Source organism: Bos mutus, chromosome 8 (assembly GCF_027580195.1).
Source record: "Bos mutus isolate GX-2022 chromosome 8, NWIPB_WYAK_1.1, whole genome shotgun sequence".
NCBI classification, from domain to species: Eukaryota; Metazoa; Chordata; class Mammalia; order Artiodactyla; family Bovidae; genus Bos; species Bos mutus.
The window spans coordinates 70,993,836-71,018,167 of record NC_091624.1 but is presented as its reverse complement, the minus strand read 5'-3'; the positions used below and the strand labels follow the sequence as shown (position 1 = coordinate 71,018,167).

The window sequence follows — 24,332 nt, the reverse complement described above, 5'->3', positions numbered from 1 at the left end:
TTCTCCATATCTGTTGTGACACATCTTATTCAGCCTGTAAAACTGATATGAATCCATAAAAACAGAGACTAATAAAATATGTTTTGAAATCAGTAGGATTAAATGCTTGCTTTTTTAGGTTTCAAAATATTAAATAATAGACTTCACAACATTTTGTGTCAATGAAGTTATCTTAATCACCCCTGCAATAATAGAACTAGAAAAATACAGGACTTCTCCAAGACAGTAGAATTAATATTTTTTTCCTCTTTGTTCTGCATAACTACTTTATAGTAAATTCTTAGTGTGCAGCCCTTTACCCTGTTAGTGAATATCCTGTTAATATAATTTTCTAAATTATAGCTAAAATATAAATTTGAAAACAAAATTAATTTAAATCAAACAAATGGACTGTGACTAATATTTAAGCAAAAGTTTATAAGGAAAGATTTTCCTTAGGGCCTTGAACTAATTGATTCAGAATCTTCTTTTGATTCTTCAAATGTAGCCACCATAAAAATATATAGGTGTCCAGAACAGGTAAATCATAGATATATAACATTAAGTTTGCCTTTACCTAAGTTTTCCAAATATGAAATTAAAGGGAATCCTATATGATTGATATTGAGTTGACTGACTTTTTTGTGTCTCTATTTGCTGTTCTCTTATGAAGAGGAAACTCCAAGTACCATTACTATGGGATTCGTGTCAAGCCTGATTCCCCTCTTAATCGCCTCCAAGAAGATATGCAGTATATGGCTATGAGACAACAACCCATGCAACAGAAACAAAGGTAGACTTTGGGATTGTCATTGACATATCAAAGTTATGGGTTTCTTTAGCTGTTTCATTTTTTTTTTCTGAACGAGTAGAACAAATACCTAAGTGTGCAAAAATGTCACTATTGTTGATATGCTTTCACTACAGACAGTTCTCAAATATGATTTAGAATTTCATTCATTCTGTTTTCCAAATCTTTTAAAAACTACTCATCAAACAGCCTGTTTGGTCCCTTTAAATAAACGTGACATCCCAAACTATTCCAGTAAGGAGTCTAAACACATGCTATAAGAAGCATCTGGAGAAATTTGTTAGTATTCATGAGCTTCTTGTTAATCTGCACGTTTTTAAGTCATTCTTTTTGACAGTATAAATTCTTGCAGAATGTTTGGGACTTCTTGCATTCTCTTTGACTCCAACTTTCATAAATGTAGAATTGTAAATATTAGGGCTTTAAGATATCTCAAGCATTCATGAATGGATGGGTGGATGATGAATGATGAATAAATAGAGTTATAGATCTTAGAATTGAAAAATAGATCAGTGTAGTCTGCCTCCTCAGCCTTGTGGCAGTCAAAGCACTAAAACCTCTGGTTTAGTTTTTTTTTTTTTTTTCAGATAAGTCCCAGAGAGGTTAAATGATTTGCACAAGCATGTAAAGTTGCTACGTAGCCAAAGGCCTTCTGTCTCATGTGACTTATATCACAGTTTGGAGTAAAATGAAAAATCTTTCCTTCTTTACTAATATAGCTCAGTCATGGCAGTTGTTTCAGTTTTTGTTTTCAGTTGAGCATGCAATATTTGATAGGGAAAAGAAGGACTGCACATAAGTAGTCTGATGATCTACGTCAATCTGCTTGATCCATTGATCTGGGATAGTGAGTCATCTTGGCAAGACCTCCTCTGCATCATACTAGCGTAACCAGATGCATTAGTTCTAAGTCACTGCTGGAGAAAAAGGATACCATTCAGTGTGCTCATGCTCAGTCATGTCCAACTTTTTTGTGACCCCCATGGATTGCAGCCCACCAGGCTCCTCTGTCCATGGAATTTTCCAGGTAAGAATAATGGAGTAGATTGCCATTTCCTCCTCCATGGGATCTTCTGACCCAGGGATTGAACCTGCGTCTTTTTCATTGGCAGGCGATTCTTTACCACTGTTGGACCTGGAAAGGCCATACCACGCAGTAGCCCTTCATCTATTTGGTAACTGAGCACTGGTTGCATCCCTACCATGTGCTAGGTCCTGAGTGCAGAGATAAGACACAGTTCTTACCTTTGAGGAGTTAAGAAATTAGATGACCGGGTCATGGGAATTTTTTTTTTAAGGTAACGCAGCCTGTGTGCATGCTGTCACTAGTCCTGTCTGACTCTTTTCGACTCTATGGACTATAGCTCTCCAGGCTCCTCTGTCCATGAGAGTCTCCAGGCAAGAATACTGGCGTGGGTTGCCCTGGCTTCCTCCAGGGTATCTTCCTGACCCAGGGATTGAACCCATGTCTCTTACGTCTCCTGCATTGGTTGACAGGTACTTTACCACTACTGCCACCTGGGAAGCCCTTAATGCAGCCTAAGAAATGCTAAAACAAAGCTTTGATCAAGGAACTATTGGAATACTTTGCCAAACTGTTTGAGCAAAGTCATGGAAAGGGAGGATTGGGAAGTTTCACAGAGACGGTGCTATTTGAGTAGGGAATTAGAGGGATCAGAATAAGAGAGGAACATTTAGGCAGAGGGAATAATGTAAACACATATACCACTGAGGCATAAAGTCCATGACATCTCTGGTGAATACACTCTGATATGGTGAGGTTGATATTGCAGGAGGAGAACTGAGAAGATTGGGTCCTTTAGGGTTAAGATTAGACTTGAGTGAGAGATGGGATTTTAAAAGTAGTTTGGATCACAGATGAAGGGATTTGGTTGTATATGGAGTTAATGACTTTGTGCTTAGAAACTGTCAAGACTTCAAAGACTTGCTTCCAAACAAAGCAGTAACATATTCAGATTTTGTCTGAAGAGATTACTTTTTGATTTGGGGCAAGACATATTTAGTGGGAGGAGACTGCAGGTAAAGGTGCTTGTTAATACAGATATAATTTCTAGTGCAAGTATTCAAGACTGAAGAGTCAGATCAAGATTGGCTGTTAAATAAATTATGTTTCACAGATTCTCAAACTTAGTTTTGAAATTACTGATTGCTGTTTTTTGAGGTATAGTCAATGAAATCTATTAAGAAGAGTTCTAAGGAAGAAACATAAAACAGTCCCTTTTATATTTGGAAACAGAGTTTGTGTGAGTTGGAATAAACTGTTTTTTGTCTTGATTTACAATTACTGTTTCCACCTGTTAGTGACAACGCTTATAGCTTTTACTTTCTGGTATAGTGTCTGCACTCATGCATAGCAGCACTTCACATTGGAGATGTTGGTGCAATAAAGAAAGAAAAGATCAGTTCAAAAATAACATATATTCAAGCTTAAATACGAACAATGCCATGGTAAATTGCACCTAAGATAGCTGAAGCTTACTTTATCCAGTGATTTCACTGCAAGTTTTCATGGAAACGGAAGCCTTCAAGGAACATTCTTTTTACAAAGCCTGGGTTAGGAAACCAAAACCAGAGTTATAAAGGTCTCCTTATGAAACAGATTTCAGAGCTATAAAGTTTAATGAGCTATGAAAACCCTGCAATCCAAGTACTGCTTTTAGAATTAGATATAATATGGTTTTTAGAAGTGATATACAATTCTCAGTGATATTCATAGTTCATAAGACTTTAGTTTCTTACAGTGTTTGCTTTCTTATGAAATAAGAACATTAGAGAACCAAAGAAGTACTGAAACTTCCTTTAATTTGTTGTTGTTATTTGTTAATGGTACAAGTTTTGGATTATGGACAGTTTCTCTTGGCACAGTGTCTTGGATAATTGCGCCTATTATCAACTTCACCAACCCCTCATTGGGATTAGGAGGACAGAGGGAAATGCTTTTTTTTTTTTTTTAAGTATCTCTGAAGGGTTATATCATTGGCAACATTGATGGGCCTTAAGTGAAGCCAGTTACCCCACTGAGAGGAAACACTTGTACAGAAGAGGAAAAGTGTCTCTTCCTGAGTCTAAATGCAAGGGTTAAAGTATTTGTTGAACACAGTGAAAAAAGAACTTATTGTATCATTTGCTTTATAGCTTATAAAATAAGATGGTTCCAAAATTCAAATGAGTCTACTGAATGTATTAAATTTCACATAAGAAGAGACTGCCATTCATCCTGGTAAAGTACAAGGGACATTTGAAAAGTTTAAAATAGTTTATAGCATCTACTAGTGTTTAATATTTTAGAATATTCAAGTTGTTTAAATACATTAGAGGTTTTTTATGAATCTATATGTGCATATCTTCCATAGTGTAAATGTATGTGCTTCACCTGCTCCTATAAGAAAATTCAAGTATAAATAGTAATTATTTTATCAAAAGAAATCATTTTTTGGAGTTCAGTTTGTGCATTTTTTTTTCTCATTAGTTTGGAATCACTGTAGCTATAGCATTTATAATGATTTTTGTTTTGCATAGCTTTGTAATTTTTAGAACTCCTTTACATATGGTATCTAATCTGAAGATCTGATAGGGGAGTAGAGGAAATTTCCACTAGTAGAGGAAATTTCCACTTATCTGCAAATCAAATTCCCAGCAACACCACCATATGGGAACATAGCCATGAGTCTGGAAATAAATGGAAACAGCTTCTGATTGAAAAACAGATGTCACAGAGCCCATAGATTAGCTTAATTGAAAAGATGAAGCCATCCTCAAGTCATTTACCTAAAATAAAGGAGCAGATTAGAGCCCACTTGATTCATAGGCAATCGTGAGATATAACAGCTGGCAAGAGGAAATAAAAGTAGACAAGTGTCTTTGATTCCCTTTTGGGTTATTCAAGCCCAGCAATCTGTGCACATTCCATGGAGGAACACGTAGACCTAGGCACTCCAGTAGGCCCTTTAAGTAGCACTATAGTGACTAAAATCTAGTGATAACTATTTGGCATATTGATGGCATTATAGGTAATCAAAAAGAGGTTAAGTACTCTGATTAAGGAAGCAGGAGAACGTGTAATAATTGGGTAATTTTTAAGACCTTCCTTTTGAAAATATTTCACATGAAAATAACTTCTGCACTTAAATGAGGTAATCTTCAGTTTCCAAAGAATTTCACTCATGGACTAATTTGCTTACTCTAATATAGACAATAAATAAATTAGGTTAGTGTAGAGCAAAAAGGAAGTGAATAATTTTCAGCTATATGATCTAAATAAAAATCTTTGCTGCAGTTTCTTTTTAATATTTAAAAGACGCACATAGAGAGTGTTGGCACATATATTCTTCCAAATTCTAGTAGCAAAAGTTGTGGAATAGAGTCAAGTGCTTTTGACAATGTGCTTTGCTGCATTTGATTCCTTCACCAAATACGTAACAATCAATGGTGCATATAGAATATGTCCATCACATCTAAAAGCGAATTCACAGAATCATGGAAAGAGCTGGAGCAAGGGGTCACCTAGTGCACCTAAAAGTGCAGTTTTCTTGATGAGAAAACTGAGGTCCCTAAGAGTAGGTGATATATCAACGATCATATAGAAACCAGGACAAGAACCCAGGCCTCTTAGCTTTGATCTTATAAGAATTCTTTCCCTAAAGAGGTAGTATAGCCCAGAGAGAAATGTACACATGTAATTAAAGTTTTACATATGAAATAAAGGGGAAGATTACAGTTGAGTATGTCCTAAATAAGTGAAGAAATGTGTCACTTCCTGACTCTGTGAACAATCTCTTCATAGCAATTGGATTCTGTGAAAAAAAGGCATTTTTGCTGCAGTGAGGGGAGGAAAATAGAGGCCAATTGAAAAGCAAGGCTAGTTGTGCTTTGGCTGTAGACAGATGTGAAAGCATGCATGTTCCTAAGGAGTGAGGGCAAAAACTTCTGTCATTAGAAGACCTTTCTTAATACAGTTTTGTAGACTAGTGAAAAGAATTCTATATTTAAAGGTTGGAAATAGGGATTTGAGTACAGGCTGCTTGGCACTTTGGTGTGTGTGACTGAACTTCCCTGAACCTCAGTTTTTTCATCTGCAAAATGGAAATTAATAATAATAATTGTTGTTGTTGTTGTTCAGTCGCCCAGTCATGTCTGACTCTTTGCAGTCCGATGGACTGTGGCATGCCAGGCCTCCCTGTCCCTCACCATCTCCCGGAGTTTGTCCAAGTTCACTTTCATTGCATTAGTGATGCCATCCAGCAGTCTCATCCTCCGACGCCTTCTTCTCCTCCTGCCCTTGATCTTTCCCAGCATCAGGGACTTTTCTAATCAGTCATTTGTTCATATCAGATGACCAAAATACTGGAGGTTCAGCTTCAACATCAGTCCTTCCAGTGAATATTCAGGGTTGATCCCCCTTAAGATTGACTGGTTTGATCTCCTGTGTCCAAGGGACTTTCAGGAATCTCCAGCACCACAGTTTGAAGGCATCAATTCTTTGGCATTCAGCCTTCTTTATAATCCAGCTGTCACAATCTTACATGATCACTGGAAAGACCATAGCCTTGACTCTACGGACCTTTGTTGGCAGAATAATGTCTCTGTTTTTCATCACACTGTCTAGATTTGTCATAACTTTCCTGCCAAGAAGCAGTCTTCTGATTTCATGGCTGCAGTCACCGTCTATCATTGTCTGCAGTGATTTTGGAGCCCAAGAAGAGGAAAGTGAAAGTTGCTCAGTCGTGTCCGACTCTTTGTGACCCCATGGACTATACAGTCCTTGGAATTCTCCAGGACAGAATACTGGAGTGGGTAGCCTTTCTCTTCTCCTGAGGATCTTCCCAACCCAGGGATTAAACCCAGGTCTCCCACATTGCAGGCAGATTCTTTACCAGCTGAGCCACAAGGGAAGCCCAAGAATACTGGAGTGGGTAGCCTATCCCTTCCTCAGGGGATCTTCCCGACCCAGGAATTGAACCAGGGTCTCCTGTATTGCAGGCAGATTCTTTACCAACTGAGCTATGAAGGAAGGGGAAATCTGTCACTAATTCCACCTTTTCTCTTTCTATTTGCCATGCAGTAATGAGGCCGGACGCCACAATCTTAGTGTTTTTATTTAGTCTTAAGCCAGCTCTTTCATTCTCCTCCTTCACCCTCATCAAGAGGCTCTTTAGTTCCTCTTCTCTTTCTGCCGTTAGAGTGGTAACATTTGGACATCTGAGGTTGTTGATGTTTCTCCCACCTATCTTGATTCCAGTTTGTAACTCATCCAGCCTGGCATTTCTCATGATGTGCTCAGCATATAGATTAATCAAAGAAGGTGACAGCAAACAGCCCTGTCATGCTTCTTTCTCATTCTTGAACCACTCAGTTGTTCCATACAGGGTTCTAACTGTTGCTTCTTGATCTGCATACAGGTTTCTCAGAAAACAGGTGAGATGGTCTGGTATTCCCATCTCTCTAAGAGCTTTCCACAGTTTGTCATGACAGAGGTGCTGATGAACCTATTTCAGGGCAGGAATAACAACTCAGACATAGAGAACAGACCTATGGACACAGTGGGGGAAGGAGAAGGTGGACCAAACTGAGAAAGTAGCTTCGGAATACATATATTACTATGTGTAAAATAGACAGCTAGCAAGATGTTGCTGTGGAGCACAGGGAGCTCAGCCTGGTACTCTGACAACGAGAGAGGGGTATGGGAGGGAGATTCAAGAGGGAGGGGACATATGCACTCCTATGACTAATTCATGTAGATGTATGGCAGAAATGAACGCAACATTGTAAATCAATTATCCTCCAATTGAAAATATTTTTTTTAATTAAAAAAAAAAAAAACACAAAAGCACTCAACTCCTCCGCCTGCCCATTCTTCCTCCCTTCACCACCCCCTCCGTGGGCATTGATCCCCTGGGTGCTCCCCAACAAACTTCCAGGATACAATTCTCTGTCTCAAGATATGTTTCCTTCTTCTCTATAGCAAAGGGAAATATACTCAGTATTTTTAAATAACCTACAAGGGAAAAGATTCTGAAAACGAACTGTATTTTATATAATCGTTGAGCTGTACACCTGAAACTAGCATGATACTGTAAATCAACTATACTTCAATTTAAAAAAATTAAAGACTAAGGCTGTTTTGGAGAAGAATGAAGGTTGGAAATTGGGCAAGTTTGGCTTTCATTTCTTCACACCTCTGGGCCAGTGGTTTTCAACTGTGATTGATGTTAATGGTTTACAGTTCCTTTCCTGACCATAAATTCCCTGAGGTCATTACTGAGATAAGCATCTAGGACTGGTAAATTGCTCTGAGGCAGCTGAAGGTGGCAGGAGTCTTTAGTGAGAAGATGATCAGATGTCTGTGCATTTGGCTTTTGGAAAAAAATAAGGAATCTTGACACTGAGGTATTTAATGTTTACTATACTGCTGCAGCAAGTCCCTAATGTAAATATATTTTCCACTGAAGATAGAATCGTAAATAATCACATTCAGTAATTATTAAGTATAGTAATTCATGTAAAGTTTGTTAATATTAATTCTTCTGATGAACATTTATTGAACTTGTGAAATGTTCATTTATATGCAAGATCTCATTTGGCAATTATATTGTTTGTTATTTACTGATAAGGAAACAGGCTTATTTAATTTTGCTTTATGCAAGAAGCTCACTAATTTATTTTTTCCAAGATAGAGCTTCAGATGCCCTTTTTTGTTTTTGTGACTATCTTGCAGTCAGGTGGAGTCACGTTGTCATTCTCCAAATAAAGGAAGAGTGGAAGCATTCCTCTAGGATCAGTTTAACAGAAAGGACCAGCTATACATAAAAGAAGTACCATAAAGGTGTCATACATATTTGTAACAAGAATATATCAGTTCTACATAGTTAAGCCTAAATTACCTACAATAGGAGAACTCAATGAAAGAATTCATGAGCTAAGGGAATTGTATTTGCTTCTTTCAACAGTGCATTTTCAGCACCTAGGAGAGCAGTGAGCATCATTTGTGAAATGAATAAAGGATCCACAGGCTTCTGTTTCAGCCAACAGCTTCAACCTCTTCCCTGCTTCTCCCACATTTCCTACTAAAACTGCTGCAATGAACTCAAATACTCCCATTTGAATTTAATTTTTTCTACTCTTCTTTCCCAACTATAGATGTAGAGCTAATGACGAGACAAATATAGAGCTACTAACAAAGATTGAAAAGTTGTAATAACTGTCATTAATCAGCAGGGTTGATGCTAGAAGTCAAGATAGAAACATTCAGTGTGACATCAAGAAGTCCATTACTATTCTGAAAAGATGGCACTCAACATTATTTTCTTCTGATCTGTTCATGTTTATATCATTTGATTTACTTCATACCTTAAGTCACCTAAGAATTTTCTGGGACAGTTTTTCCAAAGGGAATGTCATGATTCCTGCAGAAAATTTTAACCTTTTGTCCCAGTTATGAGCTCAACATTTAGGTTTGCTCATGCAAATCAAATGATTTTGTACTCTCTATAGTTACAAGCATAATGATGACTCTAAATGCCTGTACAGCTCAGATTTTACATCTTGCTTGTGCATTTTTCTCCTGGTTCAAAGATAGTTGTCCAAATGGTTCATTTAGTCTGTTGAAAATCCTTCTACCTGTTACATTAGTTGAATGTGATAGTAAATATATACCCTTCTTTGCCTTCCATTGAACTCCTTCAGTGTCTGTATGTGTGAGATTATTGACAGAATTAGATATTATTTTACAGTAGAGTTACAGCTGTCCAAGTTCTAAATAACAGCTATGACTAACCCCATGGGGGAAGATTCCTAGTAATTTTCCAAGTTTCTTTGTTAGTGACAGGTTTCATGCATAATGCCCAGCTATTAAAGCATTAGAGTTTCTTTGATTTCTTAATCATTAACAACTTTAGCTCTGATTGCCCATGGAGTTGCAAGCTGTTAAAATTATCGTTTGGCTCTTACTAATTTTGAAACCAAGAGCTGTTTGTTCATTTGATGTAGCACAGGTCTTTATCAGAGCACACACAACTCAAGAGCACTAAGAATCTACTATAAGAAAGCCTATTATAAAATAATAAATTTGTAAAAATAAATGGGAGTAAAAGGAGAGAATTCTTAAACACTAAAGAGTTTTGTTTTTTGAAAGATTCAACAAATTTTTTTCAGTAGAAAACTTTTTTTTTTGGTAATTTTAGTATTTAAATAGAGATTATTTTATTTAGAAAAGATAGAGACATGGCTGGTTCTTGTTGATGTTTGAAAGAAAACAACAAAATTCTCTAAAGCAATTATCCTTCAATTAAAAAATAAATTAAAAAAAAGGATAGGAAATCTGAAAGCTGTGTTTCAGTGCTGTAAGGTCACTTGAAATTCAACCAGAGCTAAGATAATGTTGGATTATCATGTAAGCCAACGGAATATTAAAGCATCCTGGAAAATTCTATGCATACACAGCCTTTTCAAAGCTATGCCCCTACAATACTTTACCTATAGTAAAGTAGGTATTTGTTATCTAGGTTTTCTATTTGTTAAGATCAATTGATGGTCTGATACAGTGAAAGGTGTTACCTTGACCATTCATTCATACATTCATTTAATCATCCACCATCTATTCAGAGATAGTTATTTATATTCCAAATATAGTTTATTGAAAAAAATTGAGAAATGACTTATAAAAATGACTTTTCTGTAATGTTATGGTTCTATTTCTACATTTGACTGAATGAATTTATTATTGGGTAAAGATGCTCCTATAGACTAATTCTGTGAAGACTACCTAAGAAATATATGAGAAGCTAGTTAAAATAATAAATTCCTAATCCCTATTCTCAAAGATTTTGTTGGATAGATCTACGGTAAGCCTAGCATTTGAATTTTTTTGAAACCTACTCAAATACTGATCGGAGAAGGCAATGGCACCCCACTCCAGTACTCTTGCCTGGAAAATCCCATGGACGGAGGAGCATGGTGGGCTGCAGTCCGTGGGGTCGCTGAGGGTCAGACACGACTGAGCGACTTAACTTTCATTTTTCACTTTCATGCATTGTAGAAGGAAATGGCAACCCACTCCAGTGTTCTTGCTTGGAGAATCCCAGGGACGGGGGAGCCTGGTGGGCTGCCGTCTATGGGGTCACACAGAGTCGGACACGACTGAAGTGACTTAGCAGCAGCAGCAGCAGATACTGATATATAAATAGCTTTCAAAACTTAATATAATATCATCTATAACTATTTCTTCCAAGAAGAGTCAGTTACCACATGTATTTGTTTATCTTATGTTTAATGTGGCTATTCAACTTCCTATTAAACTCCCTCCTCCTCTGGGAAGCCCCAGTGCTCTAAAGTAATGGCAGGGATAGGATGTTATCCTTAGATAGGACATCAGAAAAATGAACATCCAGCTTTCCTCAGTTCAATATTTCTAATTTCTTGGGGTTTCTTTCTAAGTATTAATTTAGTACCAGGCAATACCTGGCATTTGGAAATGCCACTACTAGGAAAAGTCAGCACTGCCTGGAAGCTCTCTCTTATTTATAGGCCCGCACTCATACTGTTCTTGTATATGAGCTATAAATCTGCCCTTCCGATGTCATTCTTTTTTAATACTTACCTGTTTGGCTGCATCAGGTCTTAGTTGTAGCACGTGAGATCTTTTGTTGTGGTGCATGAACTCTGGCTGTGGCACACAGGCTCAGTGGTTGCAGTGGGCAAGCTCCAGAGTGCACAGGCTTTAGTAGTTGTGGACTGTGGGCTCTGAAATGCTTTGAAGCATGCAGTCTCTGTAGTTGTGATGTGTGGGCTTTGTTGCTCCGTGGCATATGGAATCATAGGTTTCCCGACCAGTAATCGAACCCATGTCCTCTGCTTTGCAAGGTAGATTCTTAACCACTAGACCACCACAGAAATCTCTTTTGTCATTCTTTATGTCACAAAACCCTCCCAAACTTGTCTTCACAGCTTTTTCTGAAGAGATACAACATAAGCTTCTGGCATGTAGAGGTCCTATTACTGAGGCGAAGGGCTTCCCTGGTGGCTTTGATGGTGAAGAGTCTGCCTGCAATGTAGGAGACCTGGGTTTGATCCCTGAGTCAGGAAGATCTATCTCCTGGAGAGGGAATTGGTAACGCTCTCCAGTATTCTTGCCTAGTAAATCCCATGGATGGAAGAGCCTGGTGGGCTACAGTTCACGGGTCACAAAGACTCGGACACAACTGAGTGACTAACACTTTATTATTACCCAGGCAAGCAAAAATAGAAACACTTAGTGCATTTTCACCCAATCCATTCAATCCATCATTCACTTTGCAACCCTTACTCTATGGTTAGAATTAAACCTCCTATTGCCCAGTTTTGATAGTATTTTCTTTTTTTTTTCTTCACCTCTTCTTTATAAGATTTGTTCTTAAGTACTGACCTGAAGAAATTTCTCCAGAATTAACTTATTTCCTTTTTGTCTACAAGCTAATCTTAATGAATTTTTGAATCTCCTATATACTAGAATATACCTCTAATCAGTGCTTCTCACTCAATATCATTACTATTAAGTATAATCATTCATTAATTATAATGTATTGTGATTTGAGTGCTTATTAAAGATAACTCTCATCTTTCTGAGGAAGTAGCTCATTTTCCTTGCAGACTATAGGCTTGCTGAGCACTGTGTGCAAGTAAAAGATGACACAGCCCGTGTACAATGTCTGTATGTCAGTCTGAGATGACTATATGTCATATCCTTTTATGGTCCTTGATATTTGTGCCTGCTAAACATCTGTAGTACACTAGATGCTGTGCAGGACAAAGGAAACTGATAAAGCATAGCTGGACAAAGTCTAATAATTACTCTCTCATCCTACATTGAAAATTAATATAATTGAAGACTATAGGAAATATTTCCATTTTGCTCTTCTCTAGAGTAAGTAATTCAAGTCCCTTTAACCACTTTTGTTTATTAACTCCGTGATCCCCAAACTCTATTACATAAATGAAGAAACATAGTTAAACAATTTTAGCTTCTTTTATTAGTGATATAAAATTTCATAGTTGAAAAAAGGCTAAAATCAAATGAAACCTGGAATGGATCAATGAGGATAAAAGCTTCTCTAACTGTATTCCCTAAAGATAAAATCATTAAAGTCTTCTAGAACAGAATGGTTAGTAACTGCTCTCCCACAAAAGTACTCAAAGTTCTTGCCTCACAAAGGATTTTTTCTTTGCCGCTCTAAGATGATTCTTTAAGGAGGGGAAAAATCAGAAAAACATTCTTTTTTTTTTTAATAAATGGCACTTCTAGCACACTACAGTACTAAACCATGTGTTATCTCTTGATGTGGCCCCAATTGAAAAGTACTTTCAGATGTTTTTTTCCATTATATAAAAGAATAGGCTTGAGTTCTTTTATATCATTAGAAAATAACAACCGACGTTTTGGTGTACAGGGTCATCACTAAAATGATAACAAGAATGAAGCGTGTTGTATCCTTTGTTCACCCTGTTCATCTTCTGACTTTAGTTTTGCTTTTCATATAGTTCTTTGTGAGATTCCTGTCACATAAAAAATACAAGTAAATGTCATTATGAGTGACTCTGCAGTTTTTCATGGAAGTTTCATTTATCTAAGTCATCATAGCATTCAAAGTTGAATTGCTTCCTAAGGCAACCTCAGCATTAGTTTGTCTGATGTTTCACCAGGTTCATTCATTTCCTATCTGTTGTCAGACTGTAGGCGTCTTTGAGTATATCTTGTTCATGTATTGGGGACATTGCTATTCACAATAACTTCATATTAACACACTATTAACAGTTAACTTATGGTATCAGTGTAAGAGTCAAGTATCTGGATGGTAAGACTATTAGGTGGTTCTGTTTATAAATATATTTAGAAATGGGGAGAAATGGAAGGACAAACATTATAAAGTACATAAGTGTAGATAATAAACTTATTGTAGATTTTAACATTTTATTACATTTATCTGTTTTTTTAAATTTCTAAAATGAATAAAAATATTTGAGATCTTAGAAACAGAAGAAATTATAGTTGCTGCTTATTTCTCATTTTATATTTGCTTATCTTAGGAGACTTACCTATGCATTTTTCCTATGGTATTTCTCTCCCAGGTGTCCTTCTTTCTTGCCTTTGCTGTTGAAGCATATTTTTTATATTTTAACAGTATGGAAAGTTCTTGAGTTTATATGACTAGGACCTAAAGATAAATACATAACTATAGGTGACTTTTATTCTTTTTACTTTTTAAAATTTGATGACTCAGGTTTATAGATGGATTTTTGCATGCGTTTTGCTACAAGCTGATGCTTATGGTCTTTATATTTGCAGATATGGACAGAAGTCAAGGGAGATTAATGTGTTGAGATGCATGGGAGGTTTTAGGTGATATGGAAAACAGTATGGTTGAGTTTTAGGCTGAACCACATTTTGGAGATATTAATTAAATAAAAGCCATTTTAAACATTTCTCGGGCCCAAACTCCTAGATTTTAATTCAGATTCACATCCCAATGTATTTAAAATGTTTCTCCCTTGATCCATTGGCCATTAAGAATTATGTTCAAATAGTGTATTAAAAGTATAATCATGGACTTCCTTACCACTGCTGTCCAAAGAAATATCTCATAACTCTTTCATTCTTAGCTAAATTTCTGAATTTTTGAAAATGGGTGCCCTTCCTAAGTGCTTCTCCTTTTTTCTTTTTACAATTTAAAAAATTTCCTCATCCTAACTTTATGAGACTATCAAGGAAGAAAATCTTTTACAATTATCATGAGACAGTTAAAGAAGATAAAATTGAATGCCTTGGGAGTTTTGTGTAGTACAAAAAAGCAAAGAATAATTTGGTTTATTTGTTTTTTCCCATCTAATATTTTTAGGTACAAGCCTATGCAGAAAGTGGATGGGGTTGCAGATGGTTTCACAGGAAGTGGTCAACAGACAGGCACATCTGTTGAGCAAACTGTAATTGCCCAAAGTCAACATCATCAACAGTTTTTAGGTATGTTAAGGTGTAATGCGTATTAGTTGTTATTGGAATTTTGAAAACAAGAGAACTACAGTAGTGTTTTATCCAAGAACAATGTCTATTACAGGTATTAATTACATAGATTTTTCATGTGTGCTGAAACTATACACATTATGTGATAGTTCTAGTTCATTTCTACTTTTTTTGTGTCCGCTAGACTTATTTTTAAAAATCTCAAGCTATGTAAAACTTTTAAATTCATATGAATTAAAGGCTCATTTCTGTGGAATTGTTTCCCGGAATTTGTATTAATTGGGCTTTTGTGATCAAAATTGTGTTGTAGTTTCAGTAGTATTAGTAACTTCAAGTGCCAGAAGCAGTTCTCATTTCCTATGTAAAAAGTTGCATATGCTACAATCTCAGATTAGAAAAAATTATAAACTTTTAAGTAATTTATTCTTTTAAATTGATCATAGTATTTCCTATTTTTGTAGTTTTCTAAATGGTATACATGTTTCTTGTTACTTAGGAGTTAAGGAAGTGGAACTTGAACATTTTGCATATTCCTGTAAAAGCTAAAAGTGCACAATGCCATTTTGCACTTTAATTGACAGCTTTTCTAGGGATAAACATGCATAGTTTCGGTACAACAGATCAAAATTAGTAGAATGTATCGGATGTGTATGTGTGTGTATGTGTCTGTGTGTGTGTATATGTGTCTATGTGCGCTTTCTGACAAAGACAACTAAAATGTACTCTCAGGACAGAATAGCTGCTGAAGTATGAGAACATTATGGTGCATTCACAAACTGGAGTCTTCAAGTATATTCTTATAGACATATGAGCTCTCAACAAGAATTTTTATGTTTCTTATTTTATGTTCTTATTTCAATTATAATCTTTAAAAAAAAAGCATATTTTGGATTACCTAGAAGACTAGAACGAATACTGTTCTGAAGATTTAGTTTCCACATTTGTATTTGAATTTATGATAAGGCTGGCACCAAAGTGTATTGCATTAATTGTCCAGAGCTAATGAGAAAAGAACAGACTTACTATGTAAATTACGGCTTCATCCCAAGGGAAGGCTCAATGATGTCCCAGTGCTCTGTGTGGAGGAAAGTTTCACAGCTTATTTGAATATAGAAACATAATGGGAGAACCAGCCACCATGAAGTATGTGTTGGTTGTCAAATTCAAAAGTTCCTGCACTGCAGCAGTCAATACCATATTCATGTCATGAAAGATTCAGTTATAGGACAGCATCATCATCTATCATATAAATTAACATTGTTAATTTAATGTTATTTTTTTAGGTTTCTTTATACTTAGTTTGTAGGTCTTTTGTTTTATGATTATATGAGAGGTATAAGCATAATGAGTTTAAAGCTAATGTATTTTATATACCTAAGTAACAAAATGATAAAAATAACTAAAATTGATACTGGCCAGCTCAAGGTATTTTTCTTATCATAGGGGTCCTGTATTGAGAGACACTGTGATATGTTATTTCCAGTATAATCATAGTGAAAATTTAGTTTCTCCAAAATTTTAAAACTATTCCCTCTATTCTTTTGTGCTGCTGCTGCTGTAACTTTGGTTTATAAAATACTAGTCCTTAAAATGCAAAGTCCTTACTTTTTGGACCTCTGACCTTTAATTTTTTTTCCTTTTTAGTCTGCCTAAATTTTCCTTCATTAGTCTTTAATTGGCACCATCCACAGTAACTTTTTTCCATTGTGTTGTCATGGTAACAGATGCATCTCGAGCACTTCCAGAGTTTGGAGAAGTTGAAATCTCTTCTCTGCCAGATGGTACTACCTTTGAGGATATCAAGTCACTGCAGAGTCTTTATCGAGAGCACTGTGAGGTAGGTCTTTTCAAAACATAGTATGGACACAAGCTAAGTTTTTCCAGACAACTGGCTAAAACAAATACTCCAATGTATTCCTAGAGGACAGATGAAGTTAGTTCATATTTCTTTGAACACTGATAAGCTGTTTTTTTCTTGTCTCAAACTGGAGAAGTGAAGCATGAAGGGGAGAATAAATTTTACTTTCCATCCTCTTAGCCTAGTCTGATACGAATCCTTTGATGAAGCAGTTCCACTTCTAGGTACTTATCCTAGAAAAATCCTTACATGTGGTTGAAGATATAAGTGTATAGGGAACTTGTTGCATTATGGTTTTTAATGCAAAAGATTGATTATAACTTCAGTATCTAACAGGGACTGAATAAATAAAATATGGTATAATCTATAGAGTTGAACACTATGCAACCATTAAACAGAATAGGCAACTCTAAATGTGCTTTTGTGGAACAAGCTCCAGGATTTATTTTTAAGAAAAATGCAAGATGTAAAACAGTGAGTATAGCATACTGTTGTTTTCATGAAAAAGAACATGCTGTATAATCTCTCCAGAAGAAAGAACAAAATATTAAAGCTGGTTGCCTTTGGGATCAAAACTGAGTTTAAGGAGTCAGGGGAAACAGGCTTAATTTTTTAATACACGCTTTTTAATCTTCTGAATTTTATACTGTAAATATGTATTTTTATCAAAAACTATTTTCTAGAAATGTTTAGGCATTCCTTCCAGGGATCATTGAGGCTCTAGTTTTGCTTGTTTCTTTTTGACCCTGAGTCTTCTCTTGGTGTTTTCCATCCCTCCTCCTACTTCCTTTCTTATTATCCCAGATCAGAATTGGATACGTTGTCTCCAGGAGGTGAATTCTCTCCAAGTCCACATATACTGGCCACTTACCTGGCAGAAAGAAGATAGCAGATTGCAATAGGAATTTTCTAAAGTATCCCTCCTTTTCAAAGAGGAACTGTTTAGAATTTAAGTAGCTTTATTCCAGGGCTATTTATGATCTACTTAGAAGTAAAAGATAATCCTTGGGCAGTCCTCCTGACTGCTGACGATGCAGTATGTAGTGAGAAGTCTCAGCTCATAGCATTCACAGGTTTTTTTTTTTTCCTACTCCAGAAATAAGAACCGCTTGAGTGAATCTGAGTGCTTGTCAAGGGTGCTAGGTTATTAACAACCAAGGGCAAGTTCTCTCCTTATTAACAAATCATGTGCCATAAGTATTTTTCAACATGTCCCGCCAGTTTGTTCCCAACATTTCTTGTTATGATGAAAAACACTGTCCATTTCTCTTCCACTGCTGCACTTTTTCCAGTATTAGAGAATTTCTGGATGATCCTTACTTATCAAGGAAAAAAAAACTTCTCTTTTGCTTTCTATGTGAATATCATGTCTATTCAAAGGTTTATGTATAGATGCTCTAATCATTTTCTCATTGCTCTGTGTTCAGGTGAAACTCGCTTCAAGCAACCCAGCCTATACAAATATAATTTAGATTTTTTTTAAGTTTATCATATTATTCAAAATATAACTTGGGGAATGATTATTTACAACTCTAAAGAATATACACTAAAATCAATCTAAATGAAAAACTCCCCCAATAAAGATGAAAATATTATTTGGATTATAAAATTTTCATTAATTGTCAGGAATACTCTATATGAGGGCTTCCCAGGTGGCACTAGTGGTAAAGAGCCTGCCTGCCAATGCAGGAGGCATTTGAGGCGTGTGTTCCATCCCTGGGTTGGGAAGGTCCCCTGGAGTAGGGTATGGCAATGCACTCCAGTATTCTTGCCTGGATAATCCCATGGCCAGAGGAACCTGGCAAGCTACAGTCCATAGGGCCGCAGAGAATTGGATGCAACTTAGCGCATGCACACTGTATATGAAGAGAAAGGAACATTTATAGTAATTAATCTACATGGGAAATGGCAGTTCATAGAATGATCCTCATTTGTTTCAGAGTTACCAGTAGTCATGGCCACTCTCATGGAACATAAAGTCATCTATGAAAAGGAAGTCCCTAATTATTGTTTCCTGTCGCACTTCTAAACTTTTGATGGACAGGTACTTGGGTCTCAGATCCAGTCCTATAAATGGTTGTTTGCTTTAGGCTAGTGGCATTAGGATTATTTTAAACTATATTTGCCATACATTTTAGTCTGAACAAATTTAAAAGTGGGTGGACAGATGACAAAACGTTTTATTCATTTGTGAATGAGGCTGATACAAATGTCCTTTCAATAGAATTATTTGAGGTTATTTAATTTGAAGAGATACTTAATTTAAGGTGCACTGAATTTGTTACTTGCCTTATTTTATTTCATATTTCCTATTGTTTATGTTTTTAAGAAAGAGTAACATACCTATTTTGACTGTTATTTGGAATTCTCATAGTTGGTTTATCAAAGATACTTTGAAAGGATCACTAGTTACATAAGGAACAAATATAAGTTTCAATACAAGTTGCTCTAACAGTAATTTTTCCTTTCTATATATGCATAGTGTTCCTACATCAGTCTCATAACTAGAGACATATAAGGTATTAGATCAGATATTACTAGTTGCTCCATTAATAGATGTCTGTCAGAAGAAGCCTAAGTTAGAATCTTTCAAGAAAGCAGGTATAATAATTTGCCTCCTGAGAAGGTTTTGGGTTTTGCTGGGAGCAGCCATATCTGGATGCCCTTTACTTTCAGGGCTTGCTTTTGCATTTTTATTGTTGCTGATATTAAAGGGTGAGGAGTGTGATATTAATTTGTCCCCTTCCCTTCATTTTCATCATTCAACTACTTGCAACATTTCCTTCTAGTTCCCAAAACATGCTCCCAAACAAATTTTACTTAATATTTGAATTGGTCTCAAAGTGTCTTTGTGTAGAACATTAGTTATTCTCTGTACCATGCACAAGGCCAGGTCTACACAAGTAGCACATACTCCAGCATTAGGAAGTCATGGTTTCCTCTTTCTTCTTTAAATGTTCAGATTGATTCTCTCAGTTGCTTCTTCTTGTCTCTTAGTTTCTGTGAATTTTGCAGATCTTGAAGGTGTTGTTTTACGTGTTTTTGTTCTCAATGCTGATGACATCAAACACATTATACTGAGGACTTGTCTTTTATACTCAAAATAATCACAGAATCACGTGATCTTTGCACAAATAGGTTATTTAGTTTTATGACTGCCTTTATCTGAAGGCAAATTTGCAGACTAATTGCAATGACAGGGTGAAATTAAATATGATCATCAAAAGCTAATGAAAGTGGCAAATTTTAGCATCATCGAAAAAAATATCTTGATGCAGCTGGAGATCTGAGAAAATTAAGCAGGAGAGGTGAGGCCCATGCCCTCAAGGTTAAAAAGGAGAGAGAGTCTTACAGCTTCTCTCTAAAGGGAGTGTGTGCAAAGAGGAATGAGAGGAAGCCACTGTGTGACCACAGAGAGGCTTTTTTTCTGCCAAGACAGGCACTACCCTTGGAAGGTCAGCCTAATTCTAGTTTCTGCCCCCAGCCTCTGCTTGGCTAGGAATGCTTCAGAAGCCATGGTCTGCAGCCCTAGGCCAAGCTAACTTAGCCCTAACTCCATCTGCCACGCACAGGCACCTCCACACCTTTATCTTTTGCCCTCTTTTAGGACCAGTGGACACAGTCCAGTGAAGGCTGATGTGACTCAAATCTATGTTCTGTGTCCATATGAATCTAACAAGAGTGGAGGCAACCAGGGAAGCAGTGGGTTAATGGGTGAAAGAAAGCGTAGGGAAGCAAGCATGATAATAGAGAGAAAAGAGGTAAAAATAAGGGTGGGGTGTGAGGTCATTCTGAGAGGAATACAAGTTACCCTTCTTAATCATTTATGTATGAGATATTTTCCTCCTTGTCTCTAGCTAATCTCTTTTGTGTTCCCATTTCCATTGGCAAAACTTAGTCTAGTTTCACTATGTCAGTTTATGAGCCCAAAAGTATCTTTACCTTTTAAGTCTTGTTACAGTATGTACTCCTCACACATCCCCATAAGTGATTTTGTAAGGTAATATCGATAACCATTTTGTTTTGTAGGCAATATTGGATGTTGTTGTGAATCTTCAGTTTAGCCTGATAGAAAAATTGTGGCAAACATTCTGGCGCTATTCTCCCTCAACTCCAGCTGACGGCACTACCATTACCGAGTCAAGGTCAGAATCAATATGCTTTTCCAATTCATTTTCATGGCTGAGTAGATGTCACAGCTAATAAATTAGAGATATGTATACCAGTTGTGAACCTTACCTGATAACCTTAATTGAAGAGATTGAAATAAACCACAAAGTACTCTCTTGAGGTTTCAGCGTGTGTATTATAGCTCCCATTTTTATTGATTTGGGGGACTGCGGTAGAACTATTTCATCCTCATGGGTTTAGTATCATATCTGCCTTTCATACTGTCAGAAAGTCTTAACGTGCATAGGCAGCTCCGGGGGAGTATTTTATATATCCAGCCGTATGGCACCAGGGCAGTGGTGGTATAGTTCTAACCTCAGTAATATTTGATAAACTAAAACTATTTTTAAAGTCCATTTTCTTTTTTATCCTCATTTGCCATCTATTCATTTGCTACATTTATTCACACCAGCAATCTGAGTGAAATAGAAAGTCGACTTCCGAAAGCAAAGCTGATAACTCTGTGCAAACATGAGTCTATCCTGAAATGGATGTGTAACTGTGACCATGGGATGTACCAGGCTTTGGTGGAGATTCTCATCCCCGACGTCCTTAGACCTATTCCTAGTAAGTTAAATGCAGACAAGTACGGATGCTTTTGTTCTCCTACATTCCACCCAGGAAGTTTCGGGTAGTGACGTTGCAAACTAGAGTGATTCTAATCTCATTTAAATTTGCCACATAGAAAACACGCAACACAGAGTACTGCATGAAAGCAGCCTAGAGCAACACTGTAGTTAAAAGGGAAAAATTCTGTTTTTCAATCTTTCATTTTCTTTTTGACGAAGAAAGACAACCTAAAGATGTGACAGCCCTGATGACTAATTGCAAGAACACCCCAGGTCAGTCAGCCAGTGTGAAAATCATTCAACCCAAGGACACGGTGTCCTTCATAAAACCCCTAATTTTTGAAATCTGTGATTGCTAGACCAGCCTCTTTTACGGTTGCTTTTGATTTGAAATGAATTTATCTTGGTTTCTACTGAAGTTAAATTTCTTTTAAAAGCATTTACTTTGTCACCGACATCATGTTAAAAACTACAAATGCAGTTTCCACTAACAGTAATGGTTAACTGGCATTTTGAGAGAAAAATCTATGTAACTGCAAGAGCATTGTATTCCCGCCATGAAGCAAATAGGAATTACGTAGATAAGTTACATTACTTTTTTAAGTGATAGCTTTTTTTTTAAGCTACTCTGTTGCAAACAAAGCTATTTTTTTTTGCAAGTGTCAGTCTAAAAGCCACTATGGATACCTATGTTGGAAGCAGTTGAAAAGATTTTAGGCCTACATCTTTATGAGCACATACTAGTAAACTTAACCTTTAGAGAAATGGAACAGAATTGCTACTCTACAGTGACATTAATAAAGTAAAACAATCTTTTAGCTTGTAAAATTAGCAACTGTGTACTTCAAGTACACTGTTCACAGTAAATTTGTATTAAAGTATTCCAGAAATGAAGATTTAACATTTGTATGTTTATACTTTCTTTTTAAAAATACGGTAGAGTGGAAGATATGTATGTTTCCCACCACCTAAAAAAGTATGCTTAGATGTACATTTATATATAATATCAGTGAACACACACATAAACATACATAAATATGTACACAAATTAGTTTTTTAAAAATTCAGCTGCCATAGTCTCACGTTGTTATAAATTGCTAATATCTTCTCTACTGCACCAACTGACAGTTGGTGTCCTGACTAAAGATTGATTAAAAGTGACATTGTCATGGAAAATTTCAACATGTAAATTCTCTACTGATTTATGTTCCAGAATCTGATTTTCCTTGTTTTTGTCTTACTCCCTGTGCTCTGAGTAATAATCTCTAGAGATGTTTAAGAAAAGTTGCATAGGGTAGCTCATTAGCCTATGACATCTTGCCACCAACATAAATTTCTCTCATGAGATATAAGAAAAAAATGCCAGTGAGCACCTTCTTTGAGGCAAATCAACAACATCAGTATTCGTTAAACAATTCTAAAATCTGTTGCTTCTATGTTAGCATCACAAGACTAACTTGTAAATTCAGCAGTTACCTAACATGAACCATGTATCAAGTTTAGATGGTTTTAAGCCCCATAATTTTTAAGTACACGATACACATGACCTTTGTTTTTCACAAATTTTTGTTTGAAAAACATTTTATTCTGTCTCTGCATTCAGAGAACTCAAATTCAGGAATTTTTATATAAGTACAGTTTTATAGTTTCTCTGAAATTACAAGATACATTAATGTGCCACCCTACCAAGTAAATTTGGAATTTTAATTCCTGTTCTATAATAAGATTTAACAAAAGTAAAGCTTAAAATATAGTTTAAATCACAGTCTTCTGATTGTATGCATTTTTGTATTAATCATAAGCAGGCTGAGACAAGTTAGTTTTAGAATAGCTTTAAATTTCTAACCATCCATTCATGAGAAAAAGTTGTCAGTCAATCTGCACAATTTAATCTGACATGAATCCCTATAGAGAGAACAAACTTAATTTTATTTTTGAAAATTTTATTTTCCTGGCTACTAGTACTTCACTCTACCATTTACTGTCCAGATGGGATTCCTTTTTTTAGCCAAAAAAAAAAAAAAGTTTGCATATCACACTAATTTAAAGTCAGCTTGAAGCTACTATACTCTAAAATACATTTATCTGAAAATGGAAAAAATAAAGTGAAGTGTAAAAAAATTGTGTAAGAACTCAACTGGTAGCACTTAAATGTACAAATTATGATTTCAGTTAAAGATGACCCAAAATGTCATATAATACAAAAAAGTAAAAACTAAAAATCATTTGAGATATAAAACATAATGTTTTTATTTTATAACCTCCCTAGCATTAAATTTGTTTAGATAAAAGAAGACCCATATTAAAAATTTTAAAGTAGCTTTTCCCAGTTCTTGGTTTTTTCAGATTAAATAATTATTAATTAGAGAAAAATACATAATACAGATAATCAAACTGAATCTTGAACAAAGTTTTACTGACTTTCAAAAAGGGTCTTTAATTTTTTTTCACTCTTTTTCATTTCCATTCATGCCTGCCCTCCATGGTTCTAGTACATAATACAGCAGAAAAATATTTTTCTTTCTTTTTTCTTTTTGACTAATATGGGAAGCTTTGGAAATTTCAAAAACTTAGCTCTCAAGAAATTTCCAACTCAGGGTTTCCAATGGATGATTCTCATGTTTAAAATCTGCACTACTTGAGTATTTTTCCAAAAAAAGATAGCCATTTAAATCTTTTTTGTCATTTTACCACTTAAATAAACAACTTTTAAAAATTAGTTATTTTATTATTGGATCAGTATAATTTATATCTGATGCAAGCAATTTGAGTAAGCTAAATTATGTCTAACTCTGCTTTAACAAAAGTAATAAAGATGCATGTCAGACTATTTTGAGCACAAAAGAAAAATGAGGGAATTTGATCCCATCATTAATACTCTTGGGAGCCTTGGGTAAAAATGTGACTTCTCTGTCTCTTATCATGGACTACCAACTG

At 35.8% G+C, this 24,332-nt stretch overlaps 1 protein-coding gene across 4 annotated transcripts in view; it reads left to right on the top strand.

Annotated features, from left to right (window-relative positions):
- Positions 1-24,332, top strand: part of RFX3 (regulatory factor X3) — a 337,712-nt gene that overhangs the window by 256,293 nt on the left and 57,087 nt on the right. For all 4 annotated transcript variants that reach the window (XM_005896759.2, XM_070375833.1, XM_005896758.2 and 1 more), the window contains 5 exons: positions 653-772; positions 14,677-14,798; positions 16,523-16,635; positions 20,686-20,801; positions 21,239-21,393. In XM_005896759.2, coding sequence (XP_005896821.1) covers positions 653-772; positions 14,677-14,798; positions 16,523-16,635; positions 20,686-20,801; positions 21,239-21,393 — 626 coding nt within the window. The remainder of the gene's footprint in view (positions 1-652; positions 773-14,676; positions 14,799-16,522; positions 16,636-20,685; positions 20,802-21,238; positions 21,394-24,332) is intronic.